Source organism: Centroberyx gerrardi, chromosome 4, assembly GCF_048128805.1.
Source record: "Centroberyx gerrardi isolate f3 chromosome 4, fCenGer3.hap1.cur.20231027, whole genome shotgun sequence".
NCBI lineage: Eukaryota > Metazoa > Chordata > Actinopteri > Beryciformes > Berycidae > Centroberyx > Centroberyx gerrardi.
In genome coordinates, this window is record NC_136000.1 from 34,486,901 (window position 1) to 34,506,463 (window position 19,563).

At 39.3% G+C, this 19,563-nt stretch overlaps 1 protein-coding gene and 1 long non-coding RNA gene across 2 annotated transcripts; both read left to right on the forward strand.

The window, feature by feature from the left end:
• Positions 1-5,096: 5,096 nt before the first annotated feature.
• LOC144538583 (uncharacterized) lies at positions 5,097-9,482 on the forward strand. The gene is made up of 3 exons (XR_013504371.1): positions 5,097-5,175; positions 5,509-5,562; positions 9,334-9,482. It is a non-coding gene; the product is annotated as an uncharacterized LOC144538583 (long non-coding RNA).
• Positions 9,483-9,877: 395 nt separating this feature from the next.
• Positions 9,878-13,560, forward strand: LOC139918853 (uncharacterized). The gene is made up of 5 exons (XM_078283294.1): positions 9,878-9,888; positions 10,081-11,143; positions 11,249-11,404; positions 11,974-12,066; positions 13,240-13,560. Exons 1-5 carry the CDS (start codon positions 9,878-9,880, stop codon positions 13,558-13,560), a joined length of 1,644 nt encoding a protein of 547 aa, XP_078139420.1.
• The last annotated feature ends 6,003 nt before the right edge of the window (positions 13,561-19,563 follow it).

Sequence of the window (19,563 nt, forward strand, 5' to 3'; positions counted from 1 at the left end):
ACATCGTGAACGAGAGCCGGTGTGAGGGTAAGGAATAAGAGAGAGAGGAATAGGAGATTTAAACCTTGCCTTCCATCGGTCGTCATGGGGAACGTGAGATTGCTGGCCAACAAGACGGACGAACTCTCAGCCCTGGTGAGCAGCCAGCGCGAGTACTGGGAGAGCAGTGTGTTGTGCTTCATGGAGACATGGCTGAGTGGGAATATACCGTACTGTTCAGTCAAACTAGCCGGCTACAGGCTAGTGTGGGCAGACAGGGAGAAACAAAGCAGTAAGAAGAGGTCTAGCTGTCTTTGTTAACTCCAGATGGTGTAACCCAGGACACATTACTGTGAAGCCACGCATCTGTACTCCAGATATGGAACTGTTGGCTGTTGGTGTGAGGCCATACTATCTGCCTCGAGAGTTTTCACATGCCATTGTTGTGGTTGTTTACATCCCACTGTTGGCAGTGGCAGCGCGCACAAGTGACGCCATCCACTCTACAGTCGCGTAATTATAGACGAATCACCCCAGCGCCTTCATGACAATCAGTGGGGACTTCAATCATGTCCTGTTCTCCAGAACCCTGACTGAATTTACACAGCATGTGACGTGCAAAACAAGGGAGAATAAGATCTTGGACCTGCTGTATGCTAATGTGAAGGAAGCATACAGCTCCACTGCCCTCCCCCCCCCTCGGCAGATCAGATCACAACCTGATACACCTTGTACCGATGTACAAGCCTGTTGTCAGGCAGCAGTCCGCCACCATCAGGACTGTGTTGGTGTGGTCTGAGGAGGCTGAGGAGGACCTACAGGATTGTTTCCGGACCACGGACTGGGAGCTGTTCAAGGAGGACTATGGGGAGGACATTGAGGGTCTCTCCCATTGCATCACAGACTACATCCGCTTCTGTGAGAGCAGCGTCATTTCCTCCAAGCAGGTGCGCTGCTTTCCAAACAATCCCCAAAGTCCGCACCTCCTTTGGCCGCCACTCATTCCAGTATGCTGCCTCTAGTGACTGGAATGAGTTGCAAAAGTCCCTAAAACTCTGCACTCTCATTCCACTGCCTTCCTTTAACAGCATATTAGAAGATAATAATTATTATAATAATAATAATAATTTCTGCTTACTGCACCTTTTGAATTGTTGCTTCTTCTGGCCCTCCGACTATACTAACTATAGATTTCTGCTGTTGTATATATGATATATACTGAACAAAAATATAAACGCAATGCTTTTGTTTTTGCTCCCATTTTTCATGGGTTGAAGTAAAAGATCTAAGACTTTTTCTATGCACATAAAAGGCTTATTTCTCTCAAATTTTGTTTACAAATTTGTTTAAATCCGTGTTAGTGAGCACTTCTCCTTTGCCAAGATAATCCATCCACCTGACAAGTGTGGCATATCAAGATGCCGATTAAACAGCATGATTATTGCACAGGTGTGACTTGGGCTGGTCACAATAAAAGGCCATTCTAAAATGTGCAGTTTTATCTTGAAAAAATACATTTATTCGGCACTGAACTATGGATCTCACATGACTAGGGCTACAGATATGCATTTTTTGAAAATCAGTCAGTATCTGGTGTGACCACCATTTGCCTCATGCAGTGCGACATATCTCCTTCACATAGAGATGATCAGGTTGTTGATTGTGGCCTGTGGAATGTTGGTCCACTCCTCTTCAATGGCTGTGCGAAGTTGCTGGATATTGGCAGGAAGTGGAACACGCTGTCGTACACGCCGATCCAGAGCGTCCCAAACATGCTCAATGGGTGACATGTCTGGTGAGTATGCAGGCCATGCAAGAACTGGGATGTTTTCAGCTTCCAGGAATTGTGTACAGATCCTTGCAACATGGGGCCGTGCATTATCATGCTGCAACATGAGGTGATGGCGGTGGATGAATGGAACGACAATGGGCCTCAGGATCTCATCACGGTATCTCTGTGCATACAAATTGCCATCAATAAAATGCACCTGTGTTTGTTGTCCGTAGCCTATGCCTGCCCATACCATAACCCCACCGCCACCATGGGGCACTCTGTTCACAATGTTGACATCAGCAAACCGCTCGCCCACACGACGCCATACACGCTATCTGCCATCTGCCTGGTACAGTGAAAACCGGGATTCATCTGTGAAGAGAACACTTCTCCAAAGTGCCAGACGCCATCGAAGGTGAGCATTTGCCCACTCAAGTCTGTTACGACGACGAACTGCAGTCAGGTCAAGACCCTGGTGAGGACAACGAGCACGCAGATGAGCTTCCCTGAGACGGTTTCTGACAGTTTGTGCAGAAATTCTTTGGTTTTGCAAACCAACTGTTGCATCAGCTGTCCGGGTGGCTGGTCTCAGATGATCTCGCAGGTGAAGAAGCCGGATGTGGAGGTCCTGGGCTGGCGTGATTACACGTGGTCTGCGGTTGTGAGGCCGGTTGGATGTACTGCCAAATTCTCGGAAACAACATTGGAGACGGCTTATGGTAGTGAAATGAACATTCAATTTACGGGCAGTCAGCATGCCAATTGCACGCTCCCTCAAAACTTGTGACATCTGTGGCATTGTGTTGTGTGATAAAACTGCACATTTTAGAGTGACCAGCCCAAGGCACACCTGTGCAATAATCATGCTGTTTAATCAGCATCGTGATATGGCACACCTGTCAGGTGGATGGATTATCTTGGCAAAGGAGAAGTGCTCACTAACACGGATTTAAACAAATTTGTGAACAAAATTTGAGAGAAATAAGCCTTTTGTGTGCATAGAAAAAGTCTTAGATCTTTTACTTCAACTCATGAAAAATGGGAACAAAAACGAAAGTGTTGCGTTTATATTTTTGTTCAGTGTATATTGTGATGTTTCAAACTGACTCATGTTTGTTTATTGTGATTATGTTTTTACTATCTGTATAGACGTGTATACTGTTATTGCCTCTTGGCCAGGTCGTCATTGTAAATGAGAATTGGTTCTCAATTGACTTACCTGGTTAAATAAACGTAAAATAAAATAAATAAAATAAAAACCAGTATGTTGAAAATAACAAGAAAAGCCTTCAAAACTACAAGGGCTTCCTCACGGCACATTTTCATAGTTGAACTAAGCAGCCAAACAGTTTTTTGTCAACAATCCTTGCTTTAGATTTATGTACTGTTGTGACTAACCAAATAGTATGGAAACAGATTGAGAATGTGATTAGTGAAAAACTTGTAAACCGACATGTTTGTTCAGTTATTTGCATTTGCTTGTGATATTTGAGTGCTGTACAGTACATGAAATGAAAATAAAAACACAGTCAAATAAAACTGGTGTTATATGTATATATTGTTTTTTGTGCTTATTTAGTGACAATAATTAGGCTACTCCCTTTATTTACCTACCCTGGGCAATCATGGGGAATCCCAAGTTTTCATTAGAGCGGTCCCATGGGATTTCATGGGGATCCCAGTTTTCATTAGGGCGGTCCCATGGGATTGCATGGGGGTCCCAGTTTTCATTTGGGCGGTTCCATGGGATTTCATGGGGGTCCCACGTTTTCTTGGGGAGTCCCTCACTCAAAAAAATTAATCATGGCATAGTTTATTATTAAGTGTTTGCATCTATTTGATTTTATTTAAATAATCATATTTTCAAAATGTATTTATTCAAATTCCTTAGAATCAGCATAAATCTGTTAATTGTGAAAACAATTCAATTTAATCAGTTAAAACGTATGAACATGGTTTAAATATGGCTAGCTGTGGAACAAGCAAGATTCAATTAGTTAAAATGTATGAGATTGGTTTCCATATAAATTTCGGGAAATGAAATCGTTCAGAAGTGGAAATGACGTCAGAGTTCTCGCCACCTGTCCGCCATCTCACCTCAGAGCATCCTGCAGACTGGACTGGTAAGTTACAGCTGCACTCATCCTATATAACCTGCCAGTTATCAGTCTATGTACGTATGTTTTATTAGTGCAGTTGATATCGTATCACACTAATATCATTATATGATATATTTATTTTGATATATATATTTGACCAATTAACTAGCCCTGTTCATGTCCAGCAACAGTTGCGAGACACACCCGCAGACTACAGGTTAGCTTCAGACACAGATGGCTCAAGACAGCCAGGTAAGACCGGGGGCTTGACCACCCGCTTCGTGTGCCAGAGCCTCTAACTTGGTTATTGTGTGTAGCTCCACTCGCTAGCACCACATGTCGTAATGTGAGTTGGTGCTAATCGCGAGCCCGTTAGAGGGCTACGCACATACTCATAGAACTGAAGTTACATCCAAGTAACTACTATCTACATTTTCCTACAGTTACCATTATTAAAAATATGCTTAGCCCATTTTATTGCAGCGACAACTTAATTTCAAGTGCTTGTAGGTTTATTAGTTGCAATTTGAAGAATTGACGATGGCATTAACCGGCCTTTTGTAGCATGTACACGCGCGCGCGCACACAGCACTGCAGCTTTTTGGCGGAGCAGAGAAGGCAGAGCACGGAGGACAGATTGAAAACTGTTCATGGGGTTGGGGAGGGGGTAAAATTCTGCTTCCTGCACTTTTCCTAGATTAAGGGAACAGATTATAGTGAGAATTTGTGGTTAATCTTGAGATTCATATTCTGTAGTATCATATCAAAGTGATCTCAAAAACTGTGTGCATATGGTATTTGGAAGTTTCTCATTGATTGTAAAATATATTGTGTGGAGATCACTGGCTCACAATTTAGAGCAGGCCTACAGTGTAATTAGGCATGATATGTTTTGAATTATGCAAATATATATATATATATATATATATATATGGGCAACTGTAGTTGAAAAACAAAATGTCAACAGTTTGCAAATGTTAACTACACTAAAAGAGTGGTGCAGACTTTTTCTATTCCAAGGTTGATTGGAGTGGCTGTATTTCTGTCAACTATAAATATTTTACTTGATCAAAAGCATAAACTACTGCAGTCAGTATATAATGAACAAAATTTTGGATGAAAAGGATGACTGAGTACTATTCAAAAAATTCTGTAAAAAATGATTTTGTGATTTCATAAGCAAAAGAACATCACACAATTATAGAATTAGATGTTAAATGCATTTAGTTTCTAACTAGAACCATTTGTCTTTTACAGATACCTAATTCTTTGAAACATATGTTCTCACATCAAATTGTATGCCGGGGCAACCTCTTAGATCTTGTAAGTATGTAGGCTACAAAGACATTGATTTATAATACACAGAAAATTCAATACATCAGATGACGAACAATGAAAATAATTTTGAAGTTCAGATGAATCAACATAAAAAGCATAAACATAAGCATAACATGCCTAATGCATAGTTCAAAACATTTTTGCAGTGTTTGATCTAGGGTTTGATATGGTTTTGCAGGTAGTGTGCTGTAAATCATATTTGCTTTTTTTTTTAAAAGGAGCTGGCTGTAAGTGTTTTAATGTTTAACTATCCAGCTGTAAGACAGCACTTGTTAATGACCCCACAACTGATAAATTGTTCTTTGTCTTTGTTCACAGATACCGTATGCGAATGTGGCCATGTAAAGTGTGTGACATTTCATTATCTACCAGGTATGAGTTGCTAAAACATTTTAGGCTGAAACATATCCACTATGGCCGCAAATGCCGGTATCCATGTGTATATGCAGATTGTCCATGTACATTCACAAGTTGGAAGAACCTTTTGAGTCACACATATCAAACACACAGGAAGCTAGAAACAGCACATGTTCAGTTAACTACATTCTCATGTCAGACGTGTGGATGTGAGGAACTTTCAACTGAGAAGGAATACTTTACTCATGTAAATCAACATCTTAGGCAGTATGAAACCATAACTTGTATGTTTGAAGGATGTATGTTTCAGACAAACATATATGGTACATTTAACTCGCATAAAAATCGGAAACATAATCCCCACACTCTAAAAGATTTTAAGGCAGGTGTTGTTAAACTCACTGCTCAGTCTAACAAATCTGGTAGTCCTGTAGATGATAGCCCCTCATCTTCTGCAGACATAGATTTTGGTACTCTGTCAGATGCAGATAGTGATGTTGATACTTCAGAGGACCTTCCAAAAGTAGTAGAACAAAAAATAGCCTCAATTTTATTGAAGTTGGAAAACATTTTTCATGTTCCATCTACAGCAATTGATGAATTGCTTGATGAACTACACTACCTGTTAAGTACTGTGTCTGTGCCTGTAACTTGTAGCAGTCTTTCTGAATTATTCAAAAACAAAAACCTAGAAGTTGATAGGTTAATTATTAAGGAACTAGCTGATATACTGTGTAGCTGTGCAGCTTTCGATACTGTAGATCACTGCATTCTGATTGAAAGGCTTAGGCAGTGGGTGGGTGTCTCTGGGAGCGCCCTGGACTGGTTCTCCTCCTATCTCTCGGATAGGAGTTTTTCTGTGTCGGTTGGTCCCTACATGTCTGCAACTGCTGCCCTATCCTGCGGTGTGCCCCAGGGTTCTGTTTTGGGTCCTATCTTATTTGCTTTATATATGCTTCCCCTAGGACTGATTATTAGCAAATTTAAAGGTGTTTCTTATCACTGCTACGCTGATGATATTCAGCTGTACATCTCTTTTAAGCCAGATAAGACTGACAAACTGTCTGTTTTGCACGATTGTCTGAGTGCCATTAAGGACTGGATGGCCAACAACTTTCTACAGCTTAACGCAGACAAGACTGAGGTTCTTATTATTGCTTCAGACAGTATCGTTTCCAAGGTTGCTCAGTGTATTGGGTCCCTTTCCTCAACTGTACGGTCTAACCTTAGAAATCTTGGTGTTATTTTTGATCAGGCTATGTACTTTGATCAACATATTAAGTCATTGTCCCGTACATGTTTTTTCCATCTTAGAAACATTGCCAAACTCAAGTCTGTTGTGTCACAAGCTGAGTTGGAGATGATTATTCATGCCTTTATATCATCCCGCCTGGACTACTGTAATTCCCTTTTCACCTGCCTCAGCAAGTCATCCCTGGATCGTCTACAAATGGCCCAGAACGCTGCTGCAAGGCTGTTGACCAGGTCCAGCAGGACGTCTCACATCACATCCATTTTAGCTTCCTTACATTGGCTTCCCATCAAGTTTAGGATTCAATTTAAGGTTCTTGTAATCACATATAGAGCCCTGCATGGTCAGGCACCTGTGTACATCTGCGACCTACTCCATCCCTACATTACCAGCAGGTCACTTAGGTCTTCTGACCAGGGCTTACTGGTTGTCCCTCGCTCTAGGCTCAAAACAAAAGGTGATCGAGCCTTTGAAATTGTAGCACCTAAACTATGGAACGCTCTTCCACTGGACTTAAGATCTGCGGTCTCTGTTGACACTTTTAAAAAGCAGCTGAAGACTCATCTGTTCAGACTGGCCTTTGTCTAGCCTCTTGTGTCTGTATTTCTGTGTGTTTTTATGTCCTTTGTTTTTATGTTTTATTGTTTCTTACTATTTGATGGTCTTATTTTAACTATTTTACTCCTGTGAAGCACTTTGTGACTTTGTTCTGTGAAAGGTGCTATATAAATAAACTTTACTTACTTACTTACTAAATCTAATCCTTTGGTGAAAGCAATAGGGAAAGGTGGCCCCCTTGCTACAGCTTATAAGAGAAAGGAGTACTTTAAGGAATTGTTTAATGTTGTTGAGCCAGTGGAGTTTATTCTGGACCAAAAGAAGAGCAGGACCTTTCAATATATCCCATTATTGCGGTCTTTGCAGCAGTTACTTGGTTCTACTGTAGTGTTAAATAGTGTTATCAATAGCCACAGAACACAGGGAAGTAATACAGAGCAGCTTGAGAACCAGCATTATCACTCTATAAGAGACGGTGTGTACTTCAAGGAAAACACTTTCCTGTCAGGTGATGAGTTGAAAATTTGTTTAAACTTATACATTGATGACTTTGAACTTTGTAATCCCCTGGGCACATCACGAAAGAAGCACAAATTGTGTAGTGTATACTGGATTCTGAATAACTTGCCACCAGGCTCTCATTCAGCACTCTCTTCAATTTATTTGACAGTTTTGTGCAAGAGTGACGATGTAAAGGTATATGGCTATGGTAAAATATTAGAGCCACTTTTACAAGACCTTTTTACTTTAGAAGAGCATGGTGTGTTCATCTCAAAGCTTGGAAAGTTTGTCAAAGGAACAGTCCATAGTGTTATAGCTGACAATTTGGGAGCCCACGGATTGGCTGGTTTTGTCGAGAGCTTCTCTGGGCATTATATTTGTCGATTTTGTACTGCTCCGAAAGAAGATATTAAATCAAAGGATGTTCAGTCAGGTGCTTTTTTGCTTCGAACCAAAGAAATACATGAAGCACATGTGAAGTCTGCACAGGAAACTGAAACAAATTGCTTTGGAGTGAAGAGAGCATGTGTTTTAACTGAACATCTTCACCATTTTCACGTTAGCACAGGCTATCCCCCAGATATAGTGCATGATTTATTTGAGGGTATTGTCCCATTTGAACTGGCACTGTGTTTGAGTATTCTGATCTCTAAGAAGTATTTCAGTCTTGAATGTCTTAACACGCTAATCCTCAAATTTCCTTATAAGTGGAGTGACAAAAAAAATCGATCTCACATCATACCACACAGCTATTCATGTAAGAAGACAATAGGTGGAAACGCCCATGAAAATTGGAACTTAATACGATTGCTTCCATTTCTAGTAGGAGACTTGATACCAGAGGGTGAGCTTGCTTGGAAAGTGATACTAGACCTGAAGGAAATTGTAGAATTAGTTGTGGCACTGGTTCACACTGACGAGACAATTGCCTATCTTGATGTCAAAGTGTCTGAGCACAGACAGAGACTACTTGAGCTTAACCCAGGCGGAAAGCTTTTACCTAAACACCACTATCTTGAGCATTACCCGCAATTGATTAGGTGCTTTGGGCCTCTTGTAGGTGTATGGACGATGAGATTTGAAGCTAAACATAGCTTTTTTAAACAAGTTGCCCGACACACAAATAATTTCAGGAATATTGCACTCTCACTGGCAGCCAAACACCAGCAATTGATCAGTTATCACATATATTCATCCAGTCTCAGTACATCAAATTTGGAAGTTACAAATGTCTCCACAGTCCAGGTTGATGTTCTGAATAAGGAAGTTGTGTTGGCTCTCAGGCAGAAGTATCCAGATATCAGTCAAGTTCATCTTGCAAAAAATGTCACCACTAGAGGAATTAATTACAGAAATGGAATGCTAGTTGCATGTGGTTCAACTGCTGGAATGCCTGAATTCGCAGAGATTCTACAAATGTGCATAATGGGAGATGAGTTGAGTTTCATCGTTCGTTTATTTTGTGCTTGGTATAGAGATCATTTTAGAGCCTTTCAGTTGACTTCGTCACTGGGTAGAGAGGTTGCCCTGGTTCAGCTTGAGGAGCTGACAGATTGCTATCCACTTGTGGCCTACACAGTTGGAGCCAGACGTATGGTAACCCTGAAGAGACACATCGTCATCAAAGGTTTGATTTAGATAAGTTACAGTGCCTTGTAAAAGTATTCAGTAGCTTTAACACTTCTCAGATTTTGTTGTGACAGCTGTCCAAATGTGTACATGCTTTTTAAATGTGTACTATCAAAAAAATTCAAATGTTTATATTTTGTCCTGCTGGGAAGCAGGGGCCTATACGTCACCGTGTCAGTTGGTCAGTCTGTCATCAGGTCCAGAGCGGCAAATCTCAAAATCGTATTTGGTGGATCGCCATGAAATTTGGTGACAACATTCATGCTGCCTAGATAAAACCTGTCAATTTAGGTAACCATATGACATTTCCTTTAGCGCCAGCAGCAGGCCAAATTGTCAATCAAAAACACATTTTTGGTTAGTAACCCAAGGAATAATTAAGGGTATACTATGCAGGGTTTGTCGGTTTCGGGAGAGGGAGGGGAAGGAGAGAGACAGCAGGATGGGAAAGAGAGAGAGAGAGGGGGAGAGAGAGCGAGAGAGAGATGGGAAGGAGACACTTATGGGGATAAGAACCTAACAATCATGTTAACACTTTATTTAATAACAAGACTAATACCTGTCCTCTTTGTGTGTTTGTGTCTGCACTCTAGATTGACCAAGCAGGATGGCAGGACCAGAGTCCTTTTTGGAGGTGAAGACGATGCAAGAAAACTAATCATTGAATCCGGAATACCGACATCTGTGGATGAATTGGCTCTTGAAATTAAGACTTTCTTTGGAGTGACGGAGCAGTTCAGGCTTCAGTACAAAGATGAAGACTTTGGAAATCAATTTATGAACCTCTTGTCAATTTCAGACATTCAAGATCGAAGTACTTTGAAAGTGGTATACTTACCTTGTGAGGCTACCAGCTCTGTAATCTCCTCAGCTCCACCCACTAAAGATACCTGCTCCACAATCCCAGTGACTCCCCCCAATGCATCTGCCGGCTCATCAAAAGAACCAAATGATTCAGCATCCAGTGACTCCTATAGCAGCAATGATACCATCATATTGTCATCTCCTGAGTCCCGGTCCTGCTTTTGGCCTGAAGCCTTTGTCGTGCCACGCTTTTCATATTGTGCCGAGATGCTGCTCCAGAAGGGGAATAATGATTTCAATGCGAATGGAACTTTCCTATCTCTTACCCCGAAAGTCAGATCTGATATTCTTGAAGGCCTTGCAGAAGAAATTATCAAGTACACAGCATATCCAAGGGATGATCAGTTTGAAGAAGTTGCTGAGGCCTTGGTACAGACCCACCCATGTTTGCGTGAGAAAGGAACTCGCACTGGGTATTGTGGATGGAAGCACTACATTAAGATCAAGATGATGAACTTCCGCACCAAGCTCAGCCGAGCTGGACACCCAGAAGTCATTGTCAACTCACTTAAGAACAAACAGAAAGGTCAGGGGAAACCAGCTGCAAACATCAAGGAGCCCCGGAAGGCAGAGGTTAATTTCTGTCCAAGCCATCCAAGAGGCAAAACCACAGCCAGCCTAGAGGTGGAAAGGGTTGCTCTGTTGACCGAGGTAAAAAAAAGGAGAAAGGACGAGGCAGTGATCAAGGAAAAGATGCAGCGTACCTTCTCGTACAGACGACAAGAAGTTCTTCAGGAGCCAATGATTACAGAGGTCCAAAACAGATGGCCAGCACTGTTTGAAGTTGGTGAAGTAAGTGTAGTAACCCATTTGTTTGAAATGTAGATGCAAATTGCATTCAGTGTTATACATCTTGTTTAAAGTCAAGTATATCCTGTCTTTTCTCCTCTCTTTCAGGTCAACTTGGAGTTCATGCGTATAACAACTGTTCCTCTGATATCAAAATTCATGGGACAACTGGACAGATACACTGATGACCTGATGAAGGTTTTCCGTTCCAAAGGAGGATCTGCAGGAAAGAAAATCCGCACCATAATGGCACTGACAGCTAATGTAAGTGTGTTTTTATGTATTATTTTTTTAAGGTGTCAAGCAACAAGCTGCTGGAATTCTTAAGATTTTTCTTTTTCTCCTCCTCCCCTTCCTCCTCCCCTTCCTCCTCCTCATTCCTTCTCCTCTCCTTTCTTTTCTACAAGTTAAACAGATTTGCAGGCCAACAGTGATTTCATGTAGCAAATATGGGTTTGTGAATTCATATTACCAAACATTCACCACCTTCTGATTCTTAGAGACCTTTAGTGATCTTTGTATTAAAGCAGCTTAATACACACAAACGACAAACAATTTCTCTCATGCAAAGTATTTATTGTACAATCAGAAAATGTACATTATATTATACATTATATTTGAGATTATATGAGTGACTATATCAAAGTCATTAGGATAATGTGGTGACAACTAAACATGTCTAGGGAGGGGGTCCAGCAAGTACAGCCCTGGCTGCTCTAGTCTTAAAATATTACTTAATATATTAAACTTAAAATTCAGCATTACTTGAACTGTAAATCAATGCATTGACTAATGTAATTTTCTTTGGGATCTTGTTGGTATGCTTGTTTCAGAATGAAAACATAAACATCAAGCGCGACTGTATCCTGAGGAGCCTAAGTGTCTACCTCAATGAAGACATGGAGACACTCGTCAAAGAATACGTGGTAAGTGTACGTCAACCTACTCTCTTTATATTCTAAATGTTTTATGGATATATTTACATTGATAGTTATGTTAATTGTCTCATAGGCATCACAGTCTAGCTTTGCCCATGTGTGTGTAGTGTGCACTGAAAGATTAAACTATACAGCTATCAGTGTGGAGCATGATTGATCTTACAAGCCAAATGAAAAACTTGTCAGCTGTAAATGACCCTGGTAAAGTATAAAACAGTTGGCAGTACAAAGTATGGAAATTATGGATCAGAATTATGAAACACTCAAACCATTATGCTGATCTCAGATTTGGTGTAGATAGGGAAGTAATACGTTATTCCTGACAAATTAAAACAGTAACACATGACTGCAGCAATATGAAAGAAAAATTCTGCAGCAAAAATTAAAAAAAATTAAGAACTGTCAGAAACACTTTAAACATGATGTACCGTATACAAATTTCACTCAAATATTGAAATTTGCAGCAGTTCAACCACTTTGATATGTTTTCCAGCGGGAGATATGTTTTCCAGCGGGAGATATCAGGGTATCAGGCCAGTTAGTCACAATCACATGAACATCCTAATTTTCAGTGCTTGTATTTTTAAGCTTGGTTGTGTCCAGTTCCATCAGGATTTTCTTCTTCTCGTTAGGGTAGTTTGAGTTCAAAATCAGTCCAAAAATCTAAAATTGCACTGGCCTTATTTTTAATTCGGATTATAGTCTTCCTGTTTCATAATTTACCAAAGTAATTAACAGCTGACTGTGGGGGAGTATTTGTAACTTTTGAAGGATCACAATGCATGTAGATTGGTTTGTTGGCTTGCAGGTTTACAAAAGTAGCCTACTACTTAGGTGGCAAACTTTCTAGGCATCGATGGTGAGTTGAGGTCATTTTATGAAAACTGTCCAGCTAGACATACGGGCTGGCTGTCTGGCCATTTTTCTAAACTGATGAGTGATTTTGCAAACTCGTTGGTTAGAAAGAAATGGACGGTCAGTTTTCGGGTCTTTCTGGGTTTTTTGTGTGAGGTTTTGAAAAATGTTCCATTATTTTGCATTTGAATGATTCTACATATCTGTAATGTCAGAGTTTGCAAAACAGTGTGCCTTAAAAAATTCTGAATATCACAATGTGACCGGCATTGGGACACAGCTCATTGTTCTCTGTTTATCCTCCAGGACAGCGAACCTAGAGAGGCTGAGTTGGGGATTGTACAGACAACGATGGGCATCTACGTCACTCAGGTGGAGGGTGCCGGTCCTGGAGACGAGCTTTTTGCAGATGTTGGTGTTGTACTTGAAGGCGTGGAAGTTCTGCAAAACCTACAAAGTGTCACCCTTGGATGTGTGATGCTTTTTGGACTGATTTATGCGCTTAACTTAAGCTACCCTAAGGACCTCAAGTGCACATTTGAAGTGTTTCAGAAAATCCTGATGGAACTGGACACAACCAAGCTTTCACCAAAAGTCCAAGCACTGAAAATTAAGATGCTCCAGTGACCTGATACACTGATATTTCCCTCTGGAAATGTATATCAAAGTGGTTGACTTAATGCAAATTTCAGTACTTTTTTGAGTGAACTTAGATGTAAAATTTTCAACTTTTTTTTCACAGTTCTTGATTGTTATATTTTTGCTGCAGAATATTCCTGCACTCGTAATTAAACATGCATGAAAAGTGTGGTGGTGCAAAGCCACTCAACCACTGAGCCCTTATGGCAATGTTTTGGATTGTAAGGGTGGTGGTCAGAAAATTTCAAAAAAATTGATGTCAGGGATTCCTTGAAATGTTAGTGTACTGTAAGCATTCCAGTTATAATGGTTGATTTACCTGTCTACCTCAAGTTTCACACAATTGTTAAGCACAGTTCTTGAGGGAGTTTATCATATTGCTGCAGAAAGGTCTGTTTACAATATATATTCTTTGTGTCATGTAACAAGCAGCAAAGTGTTAAAGGCCAATGGGGCACAGCTGCTCACCTGAGCCTTGTGATGTTTTGGATCCTAATTTCAAAATTGGATCCCAGCAATTGTTAGCCTTCGAAATCATAGAACAGAGTTCAGAAGCCCAGAGTTCCCTTAAATTAGCTTTTAAAATGTTTGCAACGAGTAAATGTTTGAAAGTAGAGCACTTTCTTAACCTTAAGAGAGCTTTTTTTTTTTTTAATAATATTTTTATTGGGATTTTCCCAGAGGGAACTTTCTTTTTTATGATTTGTTTGTTTTTTGCACACAACACAACATGTTTGTATGAGCACTGGTTCTGTGTACAAGTATGTCTTGCTAGCTCCTCTTTTTGTGGTGGTGTGCTGTTATGTCAGTATACCGTGCTGTTGAATGGAAGTGGTGTTGCTGCCTTTGAGTTTTTGCCTTGATAAGCGTTAATAAATTGTTAAATGTGAAACAAGGTGGTCTGACTGTTATCTTTTTTTAATGTATTGTAGTTACATATTGTTGTAGGTGTGGGGTGAATGGAAAAAAGATTCAAAAATTGGAAATATCTGGTTATAAATTTAAAATACATTGGGTATATTAATAAAAAGTACATAAATTTGATGCATTTTGAGTAAATTGGGTTTATTGCATAAACCTGGTTATTATGAATTTCAAACAAATAGGCTTTATTAATATTGAATACATAAACCTGGTTCTTATGAATTTCAAACAAATTGGATTTATTGATGATAAATATATAAACCTGGTTATTGTGTATTTAAAACACATTGGGTTTATTAGTACTATCACAAATCTCATTCTTACTTGTTTCATTTATGTTTGACTGACAAATATCCATCACATTAAGTTTATTAGTTTGTTTATGTTAAAACTGTGTAATCCAAATGGATGGAAATTTTATATGCAATTAAAATACATAAATCTTAAATATTAGGCCTAAATATTTTTTTTGAGTGCATGACAATTCATCGGGGTCCAAGTTTTCATTAGGGGGTCTCATGGGATTTCATGGGGTGTCACATGATTTTTTCATGGAGTCACTGGGGGTCTCATGGGTGCTCATTGGCTGTCCCATGGGTGCTAATGGGAGATGCCATGTAGGTCTCATGAGTTTTTATGAGATTCCCATTGGACCCATGGGGGCCCCATGGATATCCAATTGCTTTCAGTGGGAATCCCATGGGAAATTTCCATAAGGGCCTCTTCCTGTATCGCTGATTGTTGGTGATTCCATTGTAAGGAATATAAAGTAACGCTTTATTTTACAGCATGTTAATTACGGTAAATATTTTGTAATTATGGGGTACTAAGAAAATAACAATGCTGTAGTTACATGGTCACAAAACAAGAATTCCAGGAATTAAGAGGTAACAATTTTGTAATTATGAGAGACTTATGAGGTAGTTATAGTGTAACTATTTTCATAATTACTGCATACTTAAAAAATAATTACAGGGTACAGTAACGTAATTAGGGGGGACAAAAGAAGTGTTATCGGTGCTTGTTTCCTGTAGTTATGGAGTAAGTACAGAGTGTGCGGGCTGTAAAATAAAGTAGTGCTTGTTCCCCTCTTGTTCACTGTAGTTATGGCGTAAGTACAAGGTGTGCGGGCTGTAAAATAAAGCAGTGCTTGTTCCCCTCTTGTTCACTGTAATATAAGTACAAGGTTGCCCCACAGTAAATACAGTATAACAGAAAATCACATATGTCCATCTGACTACTTTGGTAATCAATGTTAGGAGAGGAGACCCTAGACCAGCTGTTTGGTGACATTTCCATAACAATGTAGCATACACAAAAAATATGGATTTTATTCCTGCAAGGTCTATAATCAGTCACATTCCTGTTAAAATTACAAATAGAGTAAACAAAGCTACCTTCAAGTCAGGTGGTCGTCTCTCTCTCCCAGTTACAAAATGTAACTCAGGACCTCAAATTGTTATGCTAGAAAGAAAAGGGCATCAAACTTGGGAAATCAAATAAATCTTTAATCATAAATGATCTTGTATGCGAGAAAAAATTTGACTATGTTTTTAACTGAGACCTGGCTCAAACTGGATGGAAATGCAGTGTTAATTGAAGCATCACCTCAAGATTTTACCTTTGCACATGAGATAAGAAGAGGTAAAAAAGGAGGCGGTACTGCAAGCATAATTTCATCCTCTTTATGTTATAAGACCCTTTCTTGTGATGAATTTTCATCTTTTGAACATTATGCAATTTTACTAAGATCAAAACCCATGGTGCTTGCTGTTGTAATGTACAGGCCTCCAAAAGAGAGGGCCACATTCTTGGATGAGTTCTCAGAGCTTTTATCTATTATTCATTTGAATTATGGTAGAATAATAATTATGGGGGATTTCAACCTACATATTGATAATCCTACAGATAGTATAATAATTGATTTTAATGATGTTTTAATTTTGATGGGTTTTACATAACATGTCAAAGGACCAATACATAAACATGGACATACTCTGGACCTTGTCGTTGTCTTGAAACAAAAATAACCTCTATTACAGACATAGCCATTTCTGATCATTATTGTGTTCATTTTGCTGTTGAAGTATGCAATGCACATTATAATACTGAGCAAAGATGCCTTGACTCAAAAGCTGCTGAAATTTTCATAGCACTTTATAACAGTTACTCGGATGCTGCGGATGCCCATCTCTATCTAGCCATTACACCTGAAAATCTCAACCCACTAGTTAACTTTACTGTCAATCAGATATAACCGCATGGATGACACAAAACATCCTTCAACTCAATACAGAGAAAACAGAAATTCTAATCATTGGTGATAATAAGCAAAGAGGGAGACTGGGCTCTAAATTAACTTCTCTATCACATGTCACATATTAAGCTAAAAATCTTGGTGTCATCTTTGACTCAGATCTGAGTTTCAAACCACATGTTAAGCATGTTACTAACACAGCCTTCTATCAAGTAAAAATTATTTCCAAAGTTAAGCCTCTCCTTTCCTCACATGATGCTGAGAAATTGTTCCATGCATTTGTCACTAGTAGGCTTGATTATTGCAATGCATTGCTGTCAGGACTGCCCAAGAAAACCATCAGACAGCTACAACAGGTCCAGAACAGTGCGGATAGAGTACCAACAGGAACAAAGAGAAAATGTCACATTACTCCTGTTTTGACACAAATTAGTGCTAGAAGATTCTTTTATTTATTTATAAATCTTTAAACGGACTTGCTCCTGACTATATTAATTATATACTGCATAAATATGTTCCTGGTAGCCCTTAGGTCTACAGAAAATCTCCTCCTCAATATTCCAGGAACGCAAACCAAGATTCATGGTGAAGCAGCTTTTTCTGTATATGGTCCTAGACTCTGGAATAGTCTCCCAACTTTCAATGGAAAGTTTTAAATCTTTACTTAAAACACATCTGTTTAATGGAGCTTTTAGCTAGTGCAACAACCTCACCTTTTCGCTTTCTGTAAAGGGTTCTATTTTCTTGATTGTTTATATATACATAGAAATACACATCTCTGCTTACATTTCCACAATACAAAAAACAATTATACATGCTACACCAGTGATGATACAGCCTACAGAGTTCAGTATACAGATATTTCAGTGTGTTTCACATATTATTGTACTTAATTAACAGGAAAAGCATTTTCTATATAAACAAAACTTAATTACATTTCACCAAAACAAGGCCACTGCAGAATAGCACAACCTGCTGGTGAAAGCATCAAATGCGCTCTGGGTAGTGAATGGAAAAATACTGCAAAAATACAACAATGAAAACATAACACTTGGAGCCACATACCTGGAGAAGACACAAAATACACTATCTGTCTTCATGTGGTGACTGCATATATGCCTCATATCTGCATATACAAAATAAAAGCATTCAGTTACTTTTAATAAAGAACCTACTATTTCCAGACAGCTATGTGAGTCACGTGACTAGAACAGAATGCATTGAACGTTCGCGCTAGTGTGTTGAACTGAAAAATGTTCGTAGCAGACAGGAATATACACAATTCATCACATCACATGCTAAAACTAATACTTGGCAAATTGCACTAAAGGATGCAGCCTGAAAGTAAATATTTCCCACGAAAACAATTAAACATACGAAGGAGAATTTCACTGCACAACATACCCAGCAGCAAGCAATCGCCATCTTTGCTGTGGGAAAGTACGGCAACACCAAAGGGGCAAAAAGCGCAGATCTGCAGACACGTAGTGCACCACATGAGACTCCATAATTACTAACACCACCTGAAGCTGCTTACTTCTGGTGAAATTTACAAATAATAAATAACACATTTTTAACTTTGTTACACTAGCAGAAGTGTGTTTTGTGTAAACGATTTTGAATTTCTCTACTTTGGGGAATACAAGAGCCAGCCGCCGATCTCTTCTCCATATAAACTCTCTCTCTCTCTCTCTTTCTCTCTCTCTCTCTCTCTGTGTGTGTGTTATACATGCAAACTCTAATTTTTCTGCCACGGTTTGTCAAATTAGTATTTTTTAAAGCAGGTGACTAATATTCTACATTGTGACAATGAGTAGCGACAATATGCCGCTTTGAAACTTTCGAATTAACACTTTCATACACAGATCAACAGCCGACGAGACAGAGAGGAAAACAGAAAACCGACATGTTGTCTCTCTCTCTATCTCTCCTTCTGTCTCACGGTCTCGCTCTGTGTGTGTGTCTGTGTGTGCGTGTTGGGGTCCTCCCTGTCTGTTTTTCTCTGTGTCTGTCTGTCTGTCTGTCTCTTTCTCTGTGTCTGTCTGTCTCTCTGTTTCTCTCTCTCTCTCTCTCTCTCTCCGTCTCTCTTCTCTCAATTCAATTCAAATGGGATTTATTGGCATGGGAAACATACGTTTACATTGCTAAAGCAAGTGTGAAATAAAAACAAAAAATGTACGTACAATAAGTAAATATATACTAGAATACAGAAATGTGTAAACAGAGCGGTGTAACATTGCAACATTGCAATCAAATATAAATAATAGGTAAATTAATTTAAAAATACAAACAAAAATTGTGATTTTGCTGTTAATAATGTGGACATTGCAGTTCAAAAATATAAATTCAAATAAGTGAGAAGTGTAAAGAAAGCAACATTTTTTTTAAATGTATTTAAATGTATCTGTTGTGTATATATGTACAGTATGTCTATGTACAGAGATCAGCACAGTGCAGATGGTCAGTCAGGAACACACAGATGACTGACAGATGATTGACAGTCTTTATGGTGGTTGTATTGCTTTCCTGTCACAACAGCTCACAAATTTTGCTGCTGTGTTTGCACATTGCTGTATTTCACACAGCAGATATGGAAGTTTTTGTTATTAGTTATGTTTTCAAAATCTTTTTGGGTGTTTGCTGTGGGAAGTATTATGTCTCTGATGTCTTGGTACAGTTGGCAGGCAGTTAAAAAGTGTCGCCCAGTTTCCACCTCATGTTGTGTGCAGTGGGTCACAGTCTGTCTTCTCTCTCACTCTCTCTCTCTCTCTCTCTATCTGTCTCTCTCTCAATGTGTCACAGTCTGTCTT